Raw genomic sequence first — 24064 nt, 5'->3', positions numbered from 1 at the left:
CCTGAATCCGGCGGTTTATTGGGGCACGCGGAGAGGCGGGGCGAGGCGACGGTTTGGTGGCGCGAGGGCGGCGTTGACAACCGCTGCTCGGGTGGCTCCTTCCCTTCCTCTCACGGCAGTACCGTCCCTGTTGGCTCCCCTCTCCCGCCATGTCCGACTGGGAGGCGGAAAGTGAGGACGACGAGGCCCGCCAAGCTCCCGCCAAACCCTCTCTGGCCGAGTGGCGCCCGGTGACGGCGAGGGCTAGTGGGAAACGTGGCTCCGCGGGCAAAGACGACGAGGAGGAAAGAGGCGGTGGCGGGAGGAAATGGGGTTCGCGGCCGGCGCCTTCCCGCGAGCCGTGGCAGTCGGGGCCCTTGGAGTACCGGGCCCGAGGCCCCTTCCGAGGGACGGGCAGGGAGCGTGCCGGGTCGCCGCCGCTGTGCTTCCACCTGGATAACTCCCTCGTGGGAACCCTCATAGGTAGCGGGGGCTGTCCGTGAGGGGGAACTTGGAGTGATCTCTTTTTGGGGGGCGGGTGGAGAGAAGTCCCCTCTTCCCCTAAGCTAGCTATATATATATATATATATATATACACACACACACACACACACACACACACACGAGAAAGCGCAAAGGGGGGGGGCGCCCTGGCTTCCCTGGCTTCCCTTGCTGTGAACAATCCTAAGAGGCTTCTGACTCCCGTGTCGTTCAGTGTTGGACTTGACTCCCTTGCTGATTGCAGTAGACAGCGTATTGAATTTGGACTGCCTCCTGGATAGTAAATTGTATAATACCACATTGTTTATGAGACTGGGTTATATGCCACTTAACAGTGCACACTCTATGTAGAAAAAGTGGCTGGGTAAACAAATAGGCTCCTCTCCCAGAAAATAAATAGCACCCTCTAACGTCGCAGGTCAACTCAATAGAGCATCCTGTGAATTCACGAGTGTATGCCTTTTGCTTGCCACATTTGTACAGTGTTTTTCTGCTAGTGCAGAGGTGGAGTTACATGTTTGTGCACTATGACAGGGGAAAGGGCCAGGGAGGGAAGATAGATTTATTAGCTAAAAAGTTATCAAGACCACAGTCCTAACCCCACTTACCTGGGAGAAAGGCCCCATAAATTCAGTAGGACTTAATTCTGAGTAGACCCACTGTTGGATTTGCACTGTAAGGCTGAAAATGTATACTTACTTACCTGGGAATAAGTATTGGACTCAGTGGATCTTGAGTCTGGGTAGACATGAACAGGATTGCACTGTTAAGGATGTCCAGAAATAAGAACTTTATAGTGTTGAAAAGAACTGTCAGGGGTCTTTTACCTTTACTATGGTGTACTTAGTTTCTCTTTAAAAGAGAAAGAGCGCTGACTTTATAGTCATTAGCACTTTTGCAACATAAGTGATGTCAAATCTGAATGAACTGTCACTGGAGATAGAGAAATGGAAAGGAAACTCATGCCTGCAATTCCCGGTGCAAAATGGTGCAGCCCTAATATTTTCCTTTTCTTGAATTGGGTGGCCAATAAAAAGAAAAAGCAGCAGCATTGTTCATTGTGGGCATGGAACAGTAAGCCTAGGAAATGCATATGTATCAAGGCCCAAAAGAGGATTGACAGAGGGAGGCAGTCAAAGGTACAGAGAGAGTCTAAGGGACCTCCAGATTCTTAAGACTATCTGTTTTAGCCCCATGCAAAAATCCCTTTCTGTAATTGAGTTGCACCCAAATCTCTAATACTATATGATCATGTTTACAAACTTTGGTGTTCTTTAAATGGTTTAGTTTAGCTTTGTACATAGGGAAAAGCGTGTTCACTGAAATATGTGAAAGTTGCATAAATATTATCACTATTATACTGGTGTTCTTATGTCATAAGTTCATTGTGTCATTTTGCAACAAAATATTAGTTAACATAGGGATAGGAATTGTTCATCTGGGGAAAACCTAAGAATTGCTCAGCTTCACATCTGAGTGTTTTTATGTAAAAATGTGCACCCTCTTTAGATGCCTTCAGACTCTTGCCCTTGTTTCCTTTACTTGTGATAGAAATAATGTTTGCATTTTGCCAGTAGCAGTATGCATTGTTCTATTTTTGAAAACATTTAGCTAAAATAGGAATGTGGCCAAATTTTGCATATGTATTTTAATTTTGCAACAGGTCGAAGTGGAAGTAAAATAAAAGAGCTTCAGGAATCATCAGGTTGTAAAATACAGGTGAGGCACTTTTTTTAAAGTTTGTTTAAAAAAACCCAGTCTTTACTCAAAAGACTGGTTGTTGCATTGCAAAATAACTGCTTTTCTTTGCGAAGAGTGGGGTCATGTGTATATTTGTGATCACGAAGCAATTAACAAAGGAATTGGGGAGAAAATGTCTAGTGTGTAGTACTTTATGTACTTGAATCAGTTTATTAGTGCTTAACTGAACTTAAATTGGGGGGGGGTGCTATACTGTTTTTAAACCCCAAGCATTTCCCCCAAACAAGTAAAACCTCAGTACTATTTATGATTGTACATTATGTTAGTGTAACATTTGGTAAGCATCATCAAAAACACATGGATTGTGCCAGCAGATGGGTAAGGAGTGACTTCCAATGAAGAACAAAGGTTCTGCTGAAAACCACTGGGACTATTGGCCAATGATGCAGATTTTCTGGAAAATTTACCAGAGTCCTAAATCTATTTTGTTTTTATTTAGGCCACAGTTCTATACCAGCTTCCCTGGGAGCAAGCCCTACTAAACTTAATGAGACTTGCTTTTGAATCAAATTACACAGGCAGCTTGTTAGACATATATTAATAAACATTATTAAAATTGTTAATTTAACATACTCTATAAATAGCTTAGAAGTTTTTCCTACAGCTAAAGATTTTTCAACTGAAATTATTTAGTAAGGAAAAAATAATAAAGCAAACATAATGTAGATGGATACATTATTCATATCAGTTCAAAAATTATATCCAATATTATTCATGTTTGGAGTAGACCCACTGAAATTAATGGGCATAGCTAACTTAGATAAATTTCAGTGGGTCTAGTTTGAGTAGAACTTGGATGCAGCTCACAGCTTTTTTTACTAGAGTATTTGAAAATATTTTAGGAGATGACAAATCGTTAGCACACTCTCACCTTATATTGTTTGGATTTTAAAGAAAGGGCTGAATATGAGTTATAAAATATTCCCTGGGTATATACCCTTTTTCATATTTTATGCACACTCTAGTTAATCTAGTTAATACATTGAATGAGAGCATGGTCATATCTTCTGGCCCTGTCTTCTGTGGAAGAAGTGAGTGGATTCTTCATGGATCCAGGTGTGTGTGGGTGTGTGCACATGTTTGTAATTACAAATTCTGGTTGTGCCAGGGTTCCTAATCACATACTACCTATCCACATATAGATTGCTCACACATAACACTAAACTGTGGTTTAGTGCTATATGCACAAGCTGGAGTGAGCCCCAACTTGCTTCCTTTCCTGTGTGGCCAGAACTGGACTTTGGCATCATTTAGTTTTGCTTTCTCCTAATCTTGGATTGTTATTGCAGCTTCAGATTAAGTGATAGTTTCTGTAGGTTGGTTGTTAAACTAAACCAGACTTGGTTATAAACTGCAATCTCTGGTTCACAAGCAAAGATGATCTGAGAAGAAACTGAAACTTAATGCCATCAAAGTCATCCCAGTCATGTGGTAGGGTGTGTGTATTCATTCATATGACACTATAATTTAGTACTATATGTAAACTGGCTGCAGATTGTTCTCACTTTTTGCTGACTGCACAGAGGTTAGTGCCAGCTGGTGCACAAAGGGTGGGGAAAGTAATGGTCCCCACACCTTGATAGAATGTATGGACGAAATATGAGAAGACTGCTTTAATTTTCTGATAAAAGTTAATGTAACTTTGAAACTGCCTAAGGTAGTAGACTCCTATCTATTATGTTACTTTTTCTCGTTGAAATGAAGCAAGGCGTATTTAGAAATGGAAAACTTTCAGCCTAATATATTGCTTCTGACTGCAAGATATCCAAGTGGTTTAGGAAATCTTACTTGTACTTATCAAATAACTTTTTAGTACCCAGAAAGACAATTTTAGAGCGGTATATTGCAGGAATCTAATATCTGATTCTTCTACTAAGTAAAAAAAACCTTACATTTAGGTTGTAAAGGGCAATTATGAAGCTGAAATAAAGATATTTGGTGGTAATGATAAGCAAACAAAAGCCAAAATGATGATTGATGATCTTATTGAGAGGTGCAGCCAAAGCAACGCAGGAGAAAGGTATGTTAAAGGTAAGAATTTAAAACTTGATATGTGTTTTATATTTAAGCTTTCTCTGCAGACTGCTCTGCTTGTATAAAACCCAGATTAGAGTTATCCACTCTGTTGAAGAGACATTTATAAACTGAAAGCTAGTAGGGAGTGTAGGAATATCCAGAGGAGTTCATAAAGCTGCCCTTGTGATGCATCCAAAAATAAAACATGGTATTGGTTCACATAGTTTGTCTTTAGATTGCAGGGAAATGAAACTGTTCTGTGGTTCATAATTAAACTTTTTATCTGAATTCCCAAGAACTAATTTAAGATGCATAATCTGATAGAAAATGTTTAACCAAATCAGAACCTAATTTTGTTTTAACAGATGGCTTTAAACACCAAGATTTTGGAACCACTCGTTATGAAGAAAGTCATTCCGGTGCTTTGAAGTCAGGATACAGTAATCCAAAGCAATCCATTAACTGGGCCTCCCTTCGAGAAAATAAAGCTAAATATGAAGCTATGAAGTGGGCTGGTTAGTGTAACATATTTTTTTAAAGGAATTGTAGGTGGTCATCCTTCAGTATAAATGCTTTATTAGCTGTGAAAATCATCTCCTTTGATATGTAAAAAATTCTAAGAAATTCTGAGAACATTTGATCATCTATTGATTTTGTTATATTTATTAAAAACTGCCTGGTATGTGGTCACGGTTGAACGCAAAAATCAGATAAGATTTGGTGTAAAGGCCATAGTGTTAGTGCAGTATTTTAAGTGTCATATCACACTGAGGTAGCACCTTGGTACAAAAAAAGGCTTTCAATTAGATATAAAAGGTTGTGCTAACACAATATACTATATTGACCACACTTCATGCACTAATTTAATGCCACTACAAAACATGGGTGCCAGGGTCCATAGGCATACTTACCCACAGAGTTAGGCATATAATATATGGACAAGTCTACAGCACTATAGGGCATACCAGTCGTTCACACTAATGTGATTGGTCACTCAGGCAGACCCTGGACGGATGTACTGTTCTCATGATACTCAGAAGTAACAGTGAAACCAGGGTACTGAATTCAAAATGTCTTGCTGTGCCTGTAGAGATTTAAAAATTAATCCTTGAATACAAAGCTGGGAAGAAGTAGTATCTTGATATACAAGACTGCCCATCATCCACATCTCAGATTACAGATCAGTACTGACTTTGGTACAAACTTTTTAAAAAGAAAGCTCAAAAATTGTTTTTGTGGTTGGGTGTTCTTATTTTTTAATCTAGTCAAACTTTATGAATGTGGAAAAATGAATTTCCATACTCATGCTATGGTTTCTAGTAAACGAAAAGTGTTCAAGGGCTTATTGATAGCCCTTCTTTGGGTGATAAATATATTTGGTGTAGTTTCTTATCGGCATTTCTTTGCAAGCCATGTTGAATTGTGTGTCTGCTCAATAGAACTACCTGTAAAAATGAGGAATAGGCTGGTATGGGAATAGAGTTCAGGGTTGTTGTTTTTAATGAAGATGGTGTTCTTTTCTATTCTTAGTAGTTTGAGAAGTTACTTTTTAAAATAACCCATTTTCCCTTTAATTTTATTAGATTTGCCTCCAATTGAAAAATGTTTTTACAAAGAATCTCTAAAGGTTGCTTCAATGTCACAAGAAGAAGCTGATAGGTGGAGGTAATAATTTAAATTGAAAAGTTGTATGGCCTATTGGAAAGTTGGGTTGATTTTTAAATGGATTATACTTTTAAGAAGGTGAAGGCAATGTCTGCAAAGTAGTAGGTAATACTGAGTTTAGATGCACACCATAAGACTAGGCTGTGTGCATATTTCACACAGGATAGGTCTTACGTGCCATTTTTTGGGGGGTTAGGATTGAAACGCATAAGCTCATTGTATAGCTTGTAAGGTTTGAAAGCTGATGCCATCAGCCATAGAACATTTCCAGAGGTATGCACTTTAAAATGTCTTACATGAATGAAACATGCATCTATAATCAGAGAGCCTGGTTTGATTGCAGCTCTTGGACAAGTGTACATTCACTACAAACCCTGGCTTTCTATTATGTAATAGTTTGAAAGAACCTTAATTATTCTTTAATCATGTTTATGATTTGCACTAAATCATGAAACTCCTTGCATGCAGTGGGACTTAGTTGTCATCATAGCTTCTGTTGGCAAAGGTCATGTTTTGTTTTTAATAGCAGCCTCTACCACTGGCTTTGATTATGTTTAGTGCATAATAATGTTAAGCAACTTTTATCTAGTTGTTCACATAAGCTAATTATGGAAATGATAACAAAATGGAAACTACATAATTTTTTGCTCTAGATATTTAGTACTTTGTCTGTAATTGATAAATAAACCATTTTGTCTGCTATCAGTATAATATTATCTCTTTATGTTGTCTTTTAAAGAAAAGAAAATAATAATATCACATGTGATGACCTGAAAGATAATGAAAAGCGTCACATTCCCAATCCTATTTGTATATTTGAAGATGCTTTTATGCATTATCCTGACATTATGGCAAATATAAAGAAAGTTGGCTTTCAAAAGCCTACCCCAATTCAGGTATTTTAGTTTTCTTTATTTCTGAATAGTGTAGAAACTGTGCTGTTTAAATAGTAGGCCCTATGTAATAATATACTGTTTATTTTAGTCACAGGCTTGGCCAATAATACTTCAAGGATTTGATCTCATTGGAATAGCGCAGACTGGTACTGGAAAGACGTTGGCTTATCTAATGCCTGGGTTCATTCACTTGGATTTGCAGCCAATGTAAGAAGTAACTGGAATAAGATTTGATTTATTCTGTGCCTGGTGGGTTGTTTTTGTTAATCAAGTTAATAAGATTTAACACAATCTTGGTCACAAGAGCTGTGTGTGGAACTACTGTCATGCTTTTTGTCATCCAGCCCTGTTGCACTGTCAGTTGCCATTCTTTTCTCTTGCATACATACAGTAGTCCATAAACTGGAAAGAGATTCAGCAGTGTATTGTTTTTAATGCTTATAGAGTTTGCAACAGTTAAGGTTGCTATTATTTTTTTAAATCAATGCTATCATAAACAAGTCAATATAAACATTGTTGTGCTCTACACAGGAAGACATCCCACCCCTGCTTTACCCCTTAATTCTCAAAGCAGGCTTCTGTCAACATTGGGAGGCGGATTACAGCTCTGTGATTTCCTTAAGAGATGGAACATTTCAGATGGGATATAAAAAGCAAACTCTCCAACCTCATAATCCCAGCTATGAATTACTATCTATATTTACATGATAGCCACCATGATGCTATGGCTATGGAGTCCCAGTGATGTGTACATTTCTCTTGCTCAGGGATGCCAAGTTAGCAGGTGCTAACCAGTCTAGGTTATTTTACACCTCCCTAAGTTACAGCTTAAGGGACGCTGGTGGCGCTGTGGGTTAAACCACAGAGCCTAGGACTTGCCAATCAAAAGGTCGAGGGTTCGAATCCCCACGACAGGGTGAGCTCCCGTTGCTCGGTCCCTGTTCCTGCCAACCTAGCAGTTCGAAAGCACATCAAAGTGCAAGTAGATAAATAGGTACCGCTCTGGCAGGAAGGTAAATGGTGTTTCCGTGTGCTGCTCTGGTTCTCCAGAAGCGGCTTAGTCATGCTGGCCACATGACCCAGAAGCTGTACATCGGCTCCCTCGGCCAATAAAGTGAGATGAGCGCCGCAACCCCAGAGTCAGTCATGACTGGACCTAATGGTCAGGGTCCCTTTAGCTTTAAAGTTACAGCTTAACCCAGCAGCCCTGCCTTTTCTCTTTATTCTTTCCCAAGCATCTGGGCATTGTGATCCATTCTTCCTACTCCCATGAAACCAAGTTACTTGGTTTGCATTGCCATAGTATTTAGGCAGCTAATGTCATAAAAGTGTTTTTGTAAGTGATGTATGCTTTTGAACTTACTTCCAGGTAATTATGCTTTGAAATGTGAGCTTAATTAATTTTAACCAAAGTTAAATGATACTTGTATGGAAGCCAAACAGCATAGTTAGCCTGTCTGCTAGGTTTTCCTATGTTCTCTTCTTAAAATAGTGCCTTTTATATTTTTTATGTATAACTGCTATCTAAACAAGGTTGGATTTTCTTACAGACCTAGAGAAAAACGTGGTGGACCAGGTATGTTGGTTCTCACTCCCACTCGAGAACTGGCTCTTCAAGTTGAGGCAGAGTGCTCAAAATATTCCTATAAAGGAATTAAAAGGTAATATTTACATCATCTTCATTACTTTGGCAGTGGTACTGCAATGTGTCACAATATCTCTGAAAGACACCACTGTGAAACACTTCAAGTAGTATTTTTATGTTTACAGTCTTTTGATGGATTTATTAGTATTTAACATCTACAAATTCCCGATAGTATGCCAAATACTGTATGGACTGCAGTAGAGATTATAATTTCTATCTAGAAATTTTACAGTCTTCAACTGCCACCTTCTAGCTTTCTTATGATCATGTTTAAAACTTTTCATTCCTACATCTGACTAAAATAAGCATTCCTAAGTCCCTCCAGATGTTTAGGAGAAACATCAACATTCTAGTTCAATAACGACATATATTTAAACAACTTTCTCAGCATTTCTAAAGAGTTGTTCAAATATTATTCCTGCTACTAAAACAGGGCAATCCCGCAGTAATCAAGAGGACAGCTGCCACTTACCAAGAGGGTCAAAAGGCCTGGTGCATGTGCAGCAGTGGAGCCAATCCAGTACTCCTGCTGCTTCACCCATCTGCACTGGGTTCCCTGACCTTTCCCTCTCAGTAAGCAGAAGTGAAACTCAGCATCAGAAAGACAGACAGGCAACACTGCCCTGCCTGCCCTACCCCACAACCTGCTTGTGAGACAGTCAAAACCCTGGCCAGGCCATGGCAAGAAATAATGCTGCAGTGGAACCACTGCTGCATCTCCAGTCCTGTTCCTCTCCGTGGTTGGGGTGGAAAGTGGGAGGGCAGGCAAATCACTGTGCCAGCCTGGACCTGGTGCAGTAGTGAGGCTCAGTGTTGTGAAATGAGAGCACAGGGGACTAGGTTGGGATCCAGAAGACCAGCCCCTCCCCCGAAACACTCTTCTTCTGTTGTACAAACTTGGCTGATGAGAATCCCCCTGGCAGTACTTCGTTCAGCCTCGCATTCAGCAGGCACATCAGGGAACTCTGCACCAGCAGAATGATGGCATCAGACTGCACAGGGTGTTCCTCTGCCTAAGCCAACTCTGCAATCCAGCACAAAGAGGATTTGGACTGCAGCCAAATTTACATGAAAAAATAAATCATGCAGGGTATTTAATGTAACCTGTGTTCAATGTAAAAATTTAAAATGCACAGTAGCATGACCATATAGTTTTAATTTTAAACAGCTAAATATTGGATAAACTCTCTCTAGCATTTGCATATATGGTGGCGGAGACCGGAAAGGGCAGATCAGCGTGGTTACCAAAGGTGTGGACATTGTTATAGCTACGCCAGGTAGATTGAATGACCTCCAAATGAACAACTTCATAAATCTGAGGAGCATTACATACCTGGCAAGTAGTCAAAATGTTGTATTAAATTGGGAGTAATGTGCAAGTATAACCTGCAAGAAAATATTGCAATAGGGAACTTTCATGTTTTCTTCCAGAATACTCCATTCTGTTCCTGCTAATCACTGTCATCATACCTCCAACAGTTAACATTGCATGGCAAGTGGCCAAGATAATAGAATTGTAGAGTTGAAAGAGGGACTCCAAGGGTCATCTAGTCCAACCCCCTGCAATACAGGAGTTTCACCTAAAGCACCCATGGGAGATGGCCATGCAACTTTTGCTTAAAAACCAAGGAATGAGAGTTCACAACCTCATGAGGGAGACCATTCCACTAGGGACGCGGGTAGTGCTGTGGTCTAAACCACTGAGCCTCTTGGGCTTCCCGATCGGAAGGTCGGTGATTCAAAGCCGCATGACAAGGTGAGCTCCCATTGCTCTATCCCAACTTCTGCCAACCTAGCAGTTTGAAAGCATAGCAGTGCAAGTAGATAAATAGGTACAGCTGCAGCGGGAAGGTAAGCAGTATTTCCATGCACTCTGGCACTCATCATGGTGTTCCGTTCCACCAGAAGTAGTTTAGTCATGTTGGCCACTTGACCCGGAAAGCTGTCTGCGGAGAAATGCCAGCTCCATCAGCGTGAAAAGCAAGATGAGCGCCATGAACCCATAGTCGCATTTGACTGGACTTAACTGTTCAGGGGTCCTTTCTCCTTTACCTTTTACTATGGATATAATGAAGAGGGGTGTTAAAAAAATAGAAGGACAGGGCTAGTAGTAATGCTAAAGAAGAATTCAGAATGTCTGGTAATATTTTAGTCACAATATGAACAGATGGTATAAAGGTCCTTTTATTTAATACAAATGAATGTTTTTCAGATCAGGTGATTTTCAATTGGAAGGTGTCTTTGAGCATCAACTTTTGTTAAGTAATCACATAATTGTTCCTTTAGGTGTCCTTCAACAGGATCTACCATAACCATCCATTGGTGCATGAGCAGAAAGTTATTGCATATATGGGGAGGTGAGAAGGGAGGGGAATTTGGAAAATGGTTGTGTAAATGGGTACCCAAGGGCACAGTTTTGGCTCACAGCCTTGGTTACATGGTAAGCATGCAACATTATCTTTTAAAATAAGTATGTCTCCCAAGCACTTCTTTTAGTTCATATATAGCGTTACTATGTCTAATTCTGCGTTATTCACAGTGCAACCGGAAACTTCCTTAGGGATACCTATTTTATCTATGTTATCTCTTGTACAACAGCCCCAGAAAGGAGTTAGGTAGATTTTGAGTCAAAATAGAGGTATTGTGTTGGGAAAGCCAAAGGATATAGTGATGAGAGTATACATGTAAAATGAACTTGTACATGCTCTGCAGATAATAGTTTAGAAATTTAGTGGTTTTGGCATGGAGTTTCAGAAAGCCAACAGTTTATAACTATTGTGTTTCACAGGTGTTGGATGAAGCTGATAGAATGCTAGATATGGGTTTTGAGCCTCAAATAATGAAGATTTTATTAGACATCCGCCCTGATAGGCAAACGGTTATGACCAGGTATGTGTGGTTCATGACTTCATCTGAAAATATGGTATCTGGATGCTACATCCCAAAGTTGTTTTATGCAATTTATTATAATGACCTTGGGGAGAAAGGTAAGTGTGAAATATTGTTTTATTACATTTGCATACTACCTTTTCCTCCATGCGGCTCAAGGTGGTGTACGTGTTTCTCCACATTTAATCCTCGCAGCAAGCCTGTGAAGTAGGATAGGTGGAGAGTGTGTGACTGCAAGGTCACCCAGTAAGCTTCATGACTGAGTGGGGATTCAAACCCATGTCATCTTCCAGCACTCTAACTATTACACCACATGGAAACTTTCATGAATCCAGCGAACTGGTAGAATTCAGGCACCCACAACTAAGGGGAGCCTATAAAACACAGGGTTCTTTCTCCATGTGGCCACTCTCCTCTGCCCTAGGAGGAAAGAAGCACTTTGCCAGCCCTGTCTGTGCTCAGCACTTTCCAAAGTGCCAAGTGTAGGGCTAGCAACACCACTTGTACTGTATAGCAGTTGTCAAGCACCCATCAGTCTCATGTGAAAGGGATTTTGACAGGTGGACAGGATAATTCACCTGTCAGTTGTGTGGAATCATAAAGGTATAATGTGATTGACAGTTAAGTGGCCCAACCCACCTGTCAAATTTGCCCCACAAGGTCAGTCCTGATAAGGATCTGGCCCATGGAAGCAAAAAGGTTCCCCATTCTGGAATTAAATCAACACCTTTCTATAGAGAAACTTTATTCTTGGGTAACTGAATTCTTTATTTTGTTGTTGTTCATAGTAGCAAACTATTTGTAACTGCCTTGTTTGTATTTAGGATGGAAACCTGAGAATGCAGGACAGTAATAGAGTTGAAATACAAAATGACTTTCCTTTTCATTCCTACCAGTGCTACATGGCCAGATGGTGTCCGCCGTCTTGCAAAATCATATTTGAAAGATCCTATGATTGTGTATGTTGGTACTCTTGATCTAGCGGTGAGTTGTTTTCTATTTTGGGCTTATTACTCCTGTGTTGTTTTTAATGAGACTGTATAAACTGGACAATGTCTAGTCTTGATTTGTGTGTGAACTAGGCTATATTTATAAAAGATATAGCAACTCAAAATCTAATAATAGCCCAGGCTAAAATGAAAATTATAAAATGGAAATCTTAATAATGCGAGAAGTTACAGATTGCAACATTTGTTTCTTTAAACCAATGTTATCACATTCTTCAGCCTAAAAAACTGCCAGAATGGCTTGCAAATGTCCCAGCCCTTATTCTTTGCAGTCTAAAAACATGATGGAAAGGGGGATGGGAGGAAAGAGGAAAAACACTGTTTTAGTTCATAATTATTTTAATAAGCAGCTGGAATGGAAAGATTTCAAGGAGAGGAGGAGCCAAACGTTCCGGTGAGCTGAAAGGCTCTGTGGCCCCATCTCTGTTCTCCGCTGAAGAGAAATTATTTAAGCTTCCTCTTTCTCATGCACAGAATAAGAGCAGTATTGCCCATTCCTGCCCACAGGGTAGACCTGGCTAAGACTTTGAGACCTTCAGACATCTATGTATGGATACAACATTTCAACAAAGTGTGTACAGTATGTCTAAAATCCAATGCTTGTGAATTGAAACTGGTCAATTTCTCAGTTTTGAGGCAGAAGTCACGGTAAAATCATCCATGTTATTTGGGATTGTGCATGTTGGGTTTTAGGCATATCCATTTATACCCAAAATGCAATGTGCATAATCCCAAATAAGATGGCTAATTTACCATGACCCCTGCAAAATTAACTGATCTGCCTTCCACAAAACACTGGAATTGGAGAGCTCTTGTAGAATCATTGCTCCTGATTACAAGCCAGACCTGTTAGTCACAGTGAAGTGCTTCCTCCACCCTCATAGTGTTTTTTCTATATCTGGATCACCAAGGTTACACAAGATGCTTCAGGGTTCCCTGCTCTGTGTAACTCATGCAGCTTTGTAGAGATGCTAATTTACCTTGGGAAGTCCAACATCTCTCCAAGGCTTCACCATGGAATTCAGGATTCTTCCTAGGGGAAAACAGCCTTACCAAGAGGGTTGTGTGCCTAACTCTTGCCTAGTCATTTAAAGGGGAGAGTATTTGAATCGGAGACTAATCAGACCCACAGAAGGCATTGGATCTGGATTCTCTGGTTTGTGGTTTGCAATCTAAAGTAGTGCTCTGGTTTTTTTAAAAGTGAGTTACTTGATTCTTAATTGTGGGTGTTAAGAACTGTATACCAGCACCCAATGATTTAGGTGGGATTTATTTTCAAATAATCATGCCACAACAGCCAGTTCTAGTCAAAGCTCACATTCAAAGTCTCCATGCATAGTACCTGAATAGTCTTCCAACATGAAAATTCTTTGATTCTGTGTTGAGATTCCTGCATTGCAAGGAGTTGGACTACATGACCTACAGGGTCCCTTCCAACTGTACATGTCCATCTCGAACTCTTTCTGTATCCCTAGCTATAACAAAGTATGTACAATTCTTAATTGATACTTTGACAAGGTTCAAATTCACATTCAGGTTTCCTTTGATTAAATTTGGTTTTCTAGGCAGTAAATACAGTGGAACAGAAAATTGTTATTATTCCAGAAGAAGAAAAAAGAGCTTTTACACGTTACTTCATTGACACCATGAAGTCTGAAGATAAAGTCATCATTTTTGTGGGAAAGAAGCTTACGTATGTAGAAGAAATCTAACAGGAATATTTGGCTTACTGCCTACATTTGTCATTCACTATTAACCATTATATATGATTTACAGGTGCCTTATTATTGAGTCAGGCCATTGGTCCATCTAGCAGCTAGCCCAATATTACCTTACTGTATTATGTTAGTTGAGCTCTAGGGCCTACAGCAAAGGTCTTCTCCCATCACCTTTTGTCCGTCTGTTGAAACGGAAATACTAGGGATTAAAGTTTGGGCATTTGCATAAAAAGCATGTTCTCTTCCAGTCAGTTATGGCCTTTCTTCAGCCAAAATGTGGTTTTAAATTTAGATTCTTTAGAATTTTAGATAGAAAATTTAAGCTACATTTATTTTCAGCTCTTAATATTTGGTGATGTGCTCTAATTAATTCCCTTTTCAAGAAGTAGCAGCAGGGCATTATTTGACCTCTTGGAGGCTGGTTCCATCTTAAGCCGTGCCTGGGGGAAGAACAACGCAAAGACTGACTCAGTTTCTTGAATCAATAGGCAGGGTTATCCCAAGCTCCTCACTCCCCCCCCCCCCTAATACTTATATGATCAAGATATGGTGCTGCACATAGCAGCATTTAACCAAAGTATATGTTACTTTTGTTTACCAGGATGTGTAAGAGTTACCCATAAGAGAAGTTATGTAAAATGTCATATTGTTTATATGACTCTGCTATATGCCACTTAACAGTGCCAAAAAAGTGGTTGGGTAAACAAATAGTCTCCTCTCCCAGACCAGAAAACCAGTAGAGCCAGATGTTTTCAAAGCTAAATGCAGCATGTCAAAACAGCTAAAAAGTATGGGTTTCTTGCAAAAGGTCTTGGCCCCAAAGATGTGCTTGAGGTGACATGAATTTGTCCAGTCACTTCTGGTAGCAAATTCCAGATGCAATGTGAGGAGAAGTACTACTTTTTGTCCCCCTAACCTCCCACTGTTCAGTTTCATTGGATGGCCTGGGATCTTATAATATATGAAAAGGGAGAAGAAACTATAGCCATTTCTTCTACACCATACATCATTTTATACACCTCAATCATGTCCTCCTTTAATCGCCTTTATTCCAAACCAAAAAGCTCCAAATTTAGTCTTCCCTAATATACAAGTTGCCCCACCTCCTCAATTATTTACTTCTCTTATATTGCTTCACGCTTCTTGGTTGGATCCAGATTTCAAGTATGACTAAATTATGACTAACCTTAGGTAAAGGTAACGGTACTACTGGCCAAGGGACCCAGCGTTTGTCCACAGACAGCTTCCGGGTCATGTGGCCAGCATGACTAAGCCGCTTCTGCCGAACCAGAGCAGCGCACGGAAACGCTGCTTACCTTCCTGCCGGAGCGGTACCTATTTATCTACTTGCACTTTGACATGCTTTCGAAAGTTCCATTAATTTCAAGGGTTCTACTCTTAACATGGGTTAGTGTGGATCCAACCCATGACTTTTCTTTGTACTGTACTGTAATTCCTTAGGTAAAGGTAAAGGTAAAGGTACCCCTGCCCATACGGGCCAGTCTTGACAGACTCTGGGGTTGTGCGCCCATCTCACTTAAGAGGCCAGGGGCCAGTGCTGTCCGGAGACACTTCCGGGTCACGTGGCCAGCGTGACATCGCTGCTCTGGCCAGAGCCAGAGCCAGAGCCAGAGCCGCACACGGAAACGCCGTTTACCTTCCCGCTGGTAAGCGGTCCCTATTTATCTACTTGCACCCGGAGGTGCTTTCGAACTGCTAGGTTGGCAGGCGCTGGGACCGAGCAGCGGGAGCGCACCCCGCCGCAGGGATTCGAACCGCCGACCTTTCGATCGGCAAGTCCTAGGCGCTGAGGCTTTAACCCACAGCGCCACCTGCGTCCTGTGTACTGTAATTCCTTACCTAGTCTAAATAGAGCAGCTTGACTTCTGAGAATTCAAATTCTCCCGATAGCAAAGAAATGTCAGGAAATGCTGGTTCTCATCTATTTTCAAATATAAAAAAGAATAGTTTCAGCATATAATCTCGATAGGACACTTTTTCTTCAAACTCTTTTTGATTGACTCATGTTTCATAATGGGGCTAGCAGTACAATTCTTGGAAATAAGCACACATAGGGTGGTACTACTAGTCAAAGAAAACTGTTTACAACTTGATAACTAGTGATATAAGATGTAAAGGGTGTGTTAGGTATTCTGTTATATTTCATATGCTATTGCTGAAATTTAACATTTGCAACAAAGAATTCCATAATTTTTGCATATATTCTATTACAGTGGATTTAATCTAGACACAACATTTTCTTTAGTTGCTGAAATCAAAATTCTACTCCACTTCATCCATAGAGTTCTTAAGTGACTTTTCAGCCCTTCATCTCTGCATTAGTTCCCTGTCTGTGAAGTGAGAATATTTGCATCTACCTCATAAGTGCATTTTTGGGAAACCACATCTCTACGCTGGTGATTTCTTTCTCTTTTTTTCTATAAGGAAGTCTGGTAAATGCATACAATGTTTACTCGCTGATCATGAATCCTTTAGCAATAGGACATTAAATGAGTTTCCTTGAACATGTGGAAGGAACAGAATACCTGACATAGGGTTTAGACTACTTATTTTAAGTACATGCAACTGTATCTCCAAATGTATGAACCAAGCAATCCTATGTGTTTTTTTAGTTTTTAACTTTTCTGTTTAGTGCCGATGACCTATCAAGTGATTTTGGTCTTCAGGGAATTCCTGTCCAGTCCTTACATGGCAATAGAGAACAATGTGATCGTGAACAGGCTTTAGACGACTTCAAGAAAGGTAAACTTGTAATTGATTAGAATCAGTTGTAGCATAACACTAAGCAACCAGTCATAACATATTTGCGGAAGAAGATGCAGTACCACTCAGCAATGATTTTTTTAAAAAAAACCCTAAAGCCTTGCTGGCTGTGTTTGCACATTAAGTTTCAGGGCAGGTTACAACAAATACATCACAAAAGCAGCATAAAACTATGGCAAGTTGTTGTGTGACTTATTGCTACATGCAAATGTGGCCATTGAAAAGGTTTACCATTGCTGCAATCCAACCATCCTTCTATAAGGATAACAGAGAAACAGCCAGTGAAAAATATTTTTTTGAAAAACAAGGCTATCTTTATTATTAAGGTGCATTTACTATAAGGTTGTGAATATTGCCCTAACCTTGGGGAAATTTGGGATGTTTACATATTGTGTTTTTGTTTTGTATAATATTGTAAAGTAATACAAAGAGGGAAAAATGGCATTTCCAAAATAAATGTCCAGCCTTATGTATGTGCAGTGTGAGTTCAAATATAAAATAAAAAGTTGTTGATTTCTCCACCTAAAAACTCTTGTCAGATCCCAATTTATGCCTTTTGTGAGGTATATATGTCTCACTGTGCTTGTTCTAGGCAGAGTTCGCATACTGATAGCAACTGACTTGGCCTCCCGTGGACTTGATGTGCATGATATCACTCATGTCTTTAATTTTGACTTCCCTCGCAACATTGAAGAGTACGTTCATAGAGTAGGCCGTACTGGACGTGCAGGGTAAGTGGAATTCTCTATATATAGTGAATTGGATATCTGGAATGTGCCACTGTTACTTCTTAGAGGAACACCAGTGTTTTCTCCAGCACATTTTACATAGACAGGCAGCCCTGTTTAGGGGAGCTTTTAATGTTTAACAAACTATTGTATTTTAATATTTTGTTGGAAGCCACCCAGAGTGGCTGGGGAAACCCAGCCAGATGGGTGGGGTATAAATAATAAATTGTTGTTGTTGTTATTCCTCATTTGGGGACATCCAAAAACAATTAGAAACCAGCTCTCTTGCTGAGAATCAAGTTGACATTCTACTTCAAAGAAGAAGAAATGAGGTTTAAGCTGCTCACTAGTACTTCAGCCTAAGAGTTGCAACAGGGTATTTCGACTATTACTCCTCAGCACAACTCAATAAAAGAAAACACCGAACTGATTTTATTTGAGTTGGCTATCTTGACAGTTTTGTGCTTGCTTTTTTTTTTAGCCGCACAGGGGAAGCTGTAACCCTTGTGACTAGGAATGACTGGCGGAATGCATCTGAATTGATTGACATTTTGGAAAGAGGAAACCAGGTAGTGTTTATCATACCCACACTAGCAATTAGCCCTCTCCCTGACTTTCCCCCCAGACTTGAGGTGTGTCTCAAAAGTTCTTTAATAAGAACATGTTTTTAAGGTATTGAAACTTTATTCTTAATATTTACTTGCTGTTTAAGATTTGTACCAAGTCTTCATGCATATAGCCTCAAGTGGTTTACAATGCAAAACAAAACAAAACAAAACAAAACAAAACAAAACAAAACAAAACAAAACACTAGAAAAGTCACTGTTAACAAGCTGGTTTATGGAAACCATTCAAACATAAAAAACAGGTATGAATCATAGACTCATAGAGTTGGAAGAGACCACAAGGGCCATCGAGTCCAACCCCCTGCCAAGCAGGAAATACCATCAGAGCACTCCTGACATATGGTTGTCAAGCCTCTGCTTAAAGACCTCCAAAGAAGGAGACTCCACCACACTCCTTGGCGGCAAATTCCACTGTCGAACAGCGCTTACTGTCAGGAGGTTCTTCCTAATGTTTAGGTGGAATCTTCTTTCTTGTAGTTTGGATCCATTGCTCCATGTCCGCTTCTCTGGAGCAGCAGAAAACAACCTTTCTCCCTCCTCTATGTGACATCCTTTTATATATTTGAACATGGCTATCATATCAGCCGTTAACCTCCTCTTCTCCAGGCTAAACATGCCCAGCTCCCTTAGCCGTTCCTCATAAGGCATCGTTTCCAGGCCTTTGACCATTTTGGTTGCCCTCCTCGGGACACGTTCCAGTTTGTCAGTGTCCTTCTTGAACTGTGGTGTCCAGAACTGGACACAGTACTCCAGGTGAGGTCTGACCAGAGCAGAATACAGTGGCACTATTACTTCCCTTGATCTAGATGCTATACTCCTATTGATGCAGCCCAGAATTGCATTGGCTTTTTTAGCCGCCGTGTCACACTGTTGGCTCATGTCAAGTTTGTGGTCAACCAAGACTCCTAGATTCTTTTCACATGTACTGCTCTCAAGCCAGGTGTCACCCATCTTGTATTTGTGCCTCTCATTTTTTTTGCCCAAGTGCAATACTTTATATTTCTCCCTGTTAAAATTCATCTTGTTTGTTTTGGCCCAGTTCTCTAATCTGTCACGGTCGTTTTGAAGTGTGATCCTGTCCTCTGGGGTGTTAGCCACCCCTCCCAGTTTGGTGTCAGTTTGGATCAGGATGCCCTTGAGTCCATCATCCAAGTCGTTGATAAAGATGTTGAATAAGACCGGGCCCAAGACAGAACCCTGTGGCACCCCACTAGTCACTCTTCTCCAGGATGAAGAGGAACCATTGATGAGCACCCTTTGGGTTCGGTCAGTCAGCCAGTTACAAATCCACTGAGTGGTAGCATAGTCAAGACTGCATTTTACCAGCTTCTTTACAAGAATATCATGGGGCACCTTGTCAAATGCCTTGCTGAAATAAAGGTAGGCTACATCCACTGCGTTCCCTTCATCTACCAGGCTTGTAATTCTGTCAAAAAACGAGATCAGGTTAGTCTGACATGACTTATTTTTCAGAAATCCATGCTGACTATTGGTGATCACAGCATTCCTTTCTAGGTGCTCACAGACTGTTTGCTTAATGATCTGCTCCAGAATCTTCCCTGGTATTGATGTCAGACTGACTGGGCGGTAATTATTTGGGTCCTCTCTTTTCTCCTTTTTGAAAATAGGGACAACATTTGCCCTCCTCCAGTCTGCCGGGACTTCGCCTGTTCTCCAGGAATTCTCAAAGATGACTGCCAGTGGTTCTGAGATCACATCTGCCAGTTCTTTTAATACTCTTGGATGCAGTTCATCTGGCCCTGGAGACTTGAATACATCTAAACTCGCCAAGTATTCTTGTACTATCTCCTTAGTTATTCTGGGCTGTGTTTCCTCTGCTGAATCATTTGCTCCAAATTCTTCAGGTCAGGCATTGTTTTCTTTATCAGAGAAGACTGAGGCAAAGAAGGCATTGAGGAGTTCAGCCCTTTCTGTGTCCCCTGTTTGCATTTCACCATCTTCTCCTCTGAGTGACCCCACTGTTTCTTTGTTCTTCCTTTTGCTAGAACGGTATGGAAAAACAACTGACTTCAGCTGGAATCAAGAGATAATAAATAAGGGTAGTTTAAGTTCTAATAATACAGATTGTGAATTTGAATATATTTATTTCTGGATGTAATGGTAGTATCTTGTAAAAAAAATTAATGCATGCTTAATGTCTGGGTGCATGTCTTTGTATTGTGAATGTGAAAGGAATGGCTCTTATAAGATGACATCCACCACTTTGGTCTCTGGTAATTTAAACTAACTTTCTAAAGCACTTTGCATAGCAAAAGTTTGTGCTTTGTACCTTTCTCATCAGTAAGAGCTTGAACGGGGGAAATGTGATGCATTCCAAGCAATTTGCAGTAATGGGTAGACTTTATGCAAAACAGACATTACCTGCCAACATACCAGAGTTTAATGAAGTGCAAAGTAAATGGGAAGCTACTCTAAAAGACCTATTAAGCATTACACTTATAACTATCTTGCTGTAATAATATCCCAGTACAGTGGGATCTTGGTTTACGAACTTAATCTGTTCTGGAAGTCCATTTTGAAACCAAAACCATTCTTAAACCGAGGTGCGCTTTCCCTAATGAGGCCTCCCGCCCACAGTGCCCTTTCACCATTCAGATTCCATTTTTAGACCGACATAAAGTCGGTCGGGTGGCACTGTGGTCTAAACCACTGAGCCTAGAGCTTGCCGATCGGAAGGTAGGCAGTTCGAATCCACGCGGCAGGGTGAGCTCCCGTTGTTCGGTCCCAGCTCCTGCCAACCTAGCAGTTCGAAAGCACGCCAATAAAGTGCAAGTAGATAAATAGGTACCGCTCCGGTGGGAAGGTAAACGGCGTTTCCGTGTGCTGCTCTGGTTTTGCCAGAAGCGGCTCAGTTATGCTGGCCACATGACCCAGAAAAACTGTGGACCAATGCTGGCTCCCTCAGCCAGTAAAGCTAGATGAGCGCCACAACCCCAGAGTCGTTCGCGACTGGACTTAACTGTCAGGGGTCCTTTACCTTTTTAAAAAAGTTCTCAAATCAGGACACTATTTCCAATTTTGCGGAGTTTGTAAACCGAATCATTCTTAAACCAGACTGTTCTTAAACCAAGGTACCATTGTACTGTGTATTTAACAGTTATCAAAAAACTTACAGAAGGGGGAAATCTAATTTGATACGATACAAAGAAGGAATAGTAGCCTTTTTCAGTGTACTTAGATAAAATATTTAATTCATGGAACAATAAATATTGATGTCAGCGGTATGAAAGTATTGTTGCCATGATTTTCTAATTATCAGGTAATTCCCGAAGAACTTATTTCAATGGCTGAAAGATACAAGCAGTTTCAGTTGAAAAAAGAAATGGAGAAAGATACGGGGAGGTCTCGTGGGAGATCTCGAAGAGGTTTTTAATCCATACTTGAACACAGTGAGTGCCTACTGAAATGTTAGCAATAATTTTAAGTAGAATGTAGTATTGCTCAAGCTTTATGCACACTTAAAACATAACTTTTTAAAATCTGGTTGTCTTGAAATTGCACCATTTACAGGAATGAGCATTTCCAGATTTGAAAAATATGCTTATTAAAAAATTGAAACAATACTTTTTTATATAGCTGTCATGAGATATATAGCAGTCTTCTGAGCAAAGCCTGCTCTAAATATTCATAACAGTAATCATACTGAAGTTGGTTGGTCTAGTCTGGGTCTGGCTAGTGCCTAGGGATTTTAAATCATGCAGCTCTATGGATACTAATAATAATAGGACTTTGAAGTAATTTGAGAATAATGGCCTTAATCTAACATCTAATGGGGTTTTATTGGCTTATGGTACATTGATTACATCTTCTCATCTTCAGGGAGGAAACCTTGTACATAAAGCAGTAATTGTCAACACTGAAGCTTTTGTCTGCTTATGAGTACCAACATCTTGATCAATGGAGTTCAGAAATACTGGAAATTATGCTGACTTGTAATTATTTTCAAATTCTATCTATTCACTGTAATGTATTCTAATGCAGTGCTGTAGTAAAGCTGGTGGATTATTTTGTTAAGTTTCAGTTTTGATACATTTTGGTTGAGAGTAATAACTTAATACTTAAATTCATTCTTGTTTTGTAGCTTATAGTAGTTTTGTTAGATGGAAGAACTGCACTTCATAGAATAATGTTGATAAAAGTTCTTATTTACAAGGAAAAGTAACAATGAGGCAAACAGATCTTCCCCTCGCCATCTTAAATTTAAAATTAGCCCGATTCTGTGGGTTCTGTGTACTGCATCTTTTTTATTGGTAAGATGTAGTGTATTGACATATTTGCATGCCTAGCGAGTCCCACCTGTAGATTAATAGTGGGTCTATAAATGGCAATGGTAGAATACTGTAATTTTATGAGAACTTTATGCATTAACATTTGGCTTCCAGAATCTTCCCTTTACTTGCATAAAAGACTAGTTTTAAGAGAATAAAGGATTAGTGTTTTCATGGATCTATAGTTGTTATGTTTATTCTTGCTAAATAAAAGCTTTTTAAACATGTATCATTTTCATATAGCATGTTCCAGAACTTGCCAAACGGTATTAATCTGCCTTGCTATAAAATTGTGAGTCAAACATTGTATCATAATTTGTTTCAATGACTAAAGCACTTCACCTTCATGTGCTGTGTGAGAAGGATTATTCAGTTTCTAGTTTCTAGTTTTGTTGCACTTGAATATAATTTTCTAGTATGAACAAGAAATAGAAGCAGAGATTGGGATTAGCCATTTCCTATTTATATATCAAATGGATCCTGGGGAAGTCTGTGCAACAAAATATGGTCTACATTTAGCAATACTGTTGTATACCTATGCACACAAAAAAGCTGGTCATTTGCAGGAGGGCAAACAAACACTCCAAAAGTGCCCCTAATTAAACATTCTCTTTCTCCCCCATAATTGCATGTAACTTGTTCCCACAGGAAGATATGCACCCAGCCAGGGAAATGTCCCAATCTCCTTGCCAAATCAGTTCTCTATGCATGTGCACTTTCTCAAATGTTCCTACAATATAAAGGAAACATGCAAATAAAATATGAAGCTTTCCTTTCCAAATGTTTAACAGTGGCAGGGAAGTGATTTGCCGCCTCCCTGGAAATGTTTTGAAAGAGCAAGCCATAACTGGCATTGTAAATTGTTGATTTGTACTTGCATCAAAGTACTAAGTGCAAAACACATAATGAAAAGCTGTCTTTATATTGTGGTGTTAAAAACTATACACACTATCTCTACTTGCTCAAAGAAATTCCAGACAAGTTGAAAATGAGGTACTAGATCACAGAACTTTCTTTTTCCTCAGCCCACTTCCTAACTATGCAAGAGCCTATGTATTGCTGCTACCAGCAATTAACTTTATCATGAGACTGGCCCTTAAAAGCAGTGAGAGAGCATAGCAGTTTTCTTAGAAACCAAGTCCACCACTGGAGCCAGGAATTTATGGCATATGACAATATCTCACTGCCAGTGGCTATTGCACCCCATGAGGTAACGTCATAGCTGCTGGCCACTGTAACTTTAAAGCCCACACAAGTCTCAAGTTTCCTACTCTTCATGGGGTTATGTTCACAGTACCCACTGGGCCTTCTCAAAAGGGTATGTGCATGTGAGCTTGCTTGTGAGGACAGCAAAGACTGTCCATCCTTTTTCTTGCCTGCCAGCTACCAGCGATAGCCTAAGCTATGCATGGGGTGCAGTAAGTTGTCCCGTGCCTATCTCCACTTGGCTCCAGAAAGTAACACTGAGAGAATGGGCTTTAGCACCATTGTAGTTATGCTGAGAATTCCTCAGGGCAGTTTTATCCCCCATACCATTCAACAGCTATATGAAGCCATTGG

At 40.1% G+C, this 24064-nt stretch overlaps 1 protein-coding gene across 1 annotated transcript; it reads left to right on the top strand.

The window, feature by feature from the left end:
* The first annotated feature begins 19 nt into the window (after positions 1-19).
* DDX43 (DEAD-box helicase 43) lies at positions 20-22851 on the top strand. Its single transcript, XM_079970449.1, has 17 exons — positions 20-462; positions 2144-2199; positions 4140-4272; positions 4623-4772; positions 5841-5922; positions 6662-6818; positions 6907-7025; positions 8369-8479; positions 9658-9799; positions 11252-11352; positions 12249-12336; positions 13925-14052; positions 16731-16840; positions 17454-17592; positions 18071-18158; positions 21496-21625; positions 22056-22851. The coding sequence occupies exons 1-16, from the start codon at positions 150-152 to the stop codon at positions 21607-21609; spliced, it is 2031 nt and encodes a 676-aa protein (XP_079826575.1). The 5' UTR covers positions 20-149; the 3' UTR covers positions 21610-21625; positions 22056-22851.
* Positions 22852-24064: the final 1213 nt, after the last annotated feature.

Source organism: Podarcis cretensis (assembly GCF_951804945.1).
Source record: "Podarcis cretensis genome assembly, chromosome: 3".
NCBI lineage: Eukaryota > Metazoa > Chordata > Lepidosauria > Squamata > Lacertidae > Podarcis > Podarcis cretensis.
This window is presented reverse-complemented; position numbering and strand designations above follow the sequence as displayed.

Excerpts from the sequence above, each read along its gene's own strand:
- DDX43 (XM_079970449.1), top strand. The coding sequence starts at position 150 with ATGTCCGACTGGGAGGCGGAAAGTGAGGACGACGAGGCCCGCCAAGCT. Across the intron at positions 463-2,143 it reads CCTCGTGGGAACCCTCATAG|GTCGAAGTGGAAGTAAAATA; the intron begins GTAGCGGGGGCT and ends ATTTTGCAACAG. Across the intron at positions 11,353-12,248 it reads AGGCAAACGGTTATGACCAG|TGCTACATGGCCAGATGGTG; the intron begins GTATGTGTGGTT and ends CATTCCTACCAG.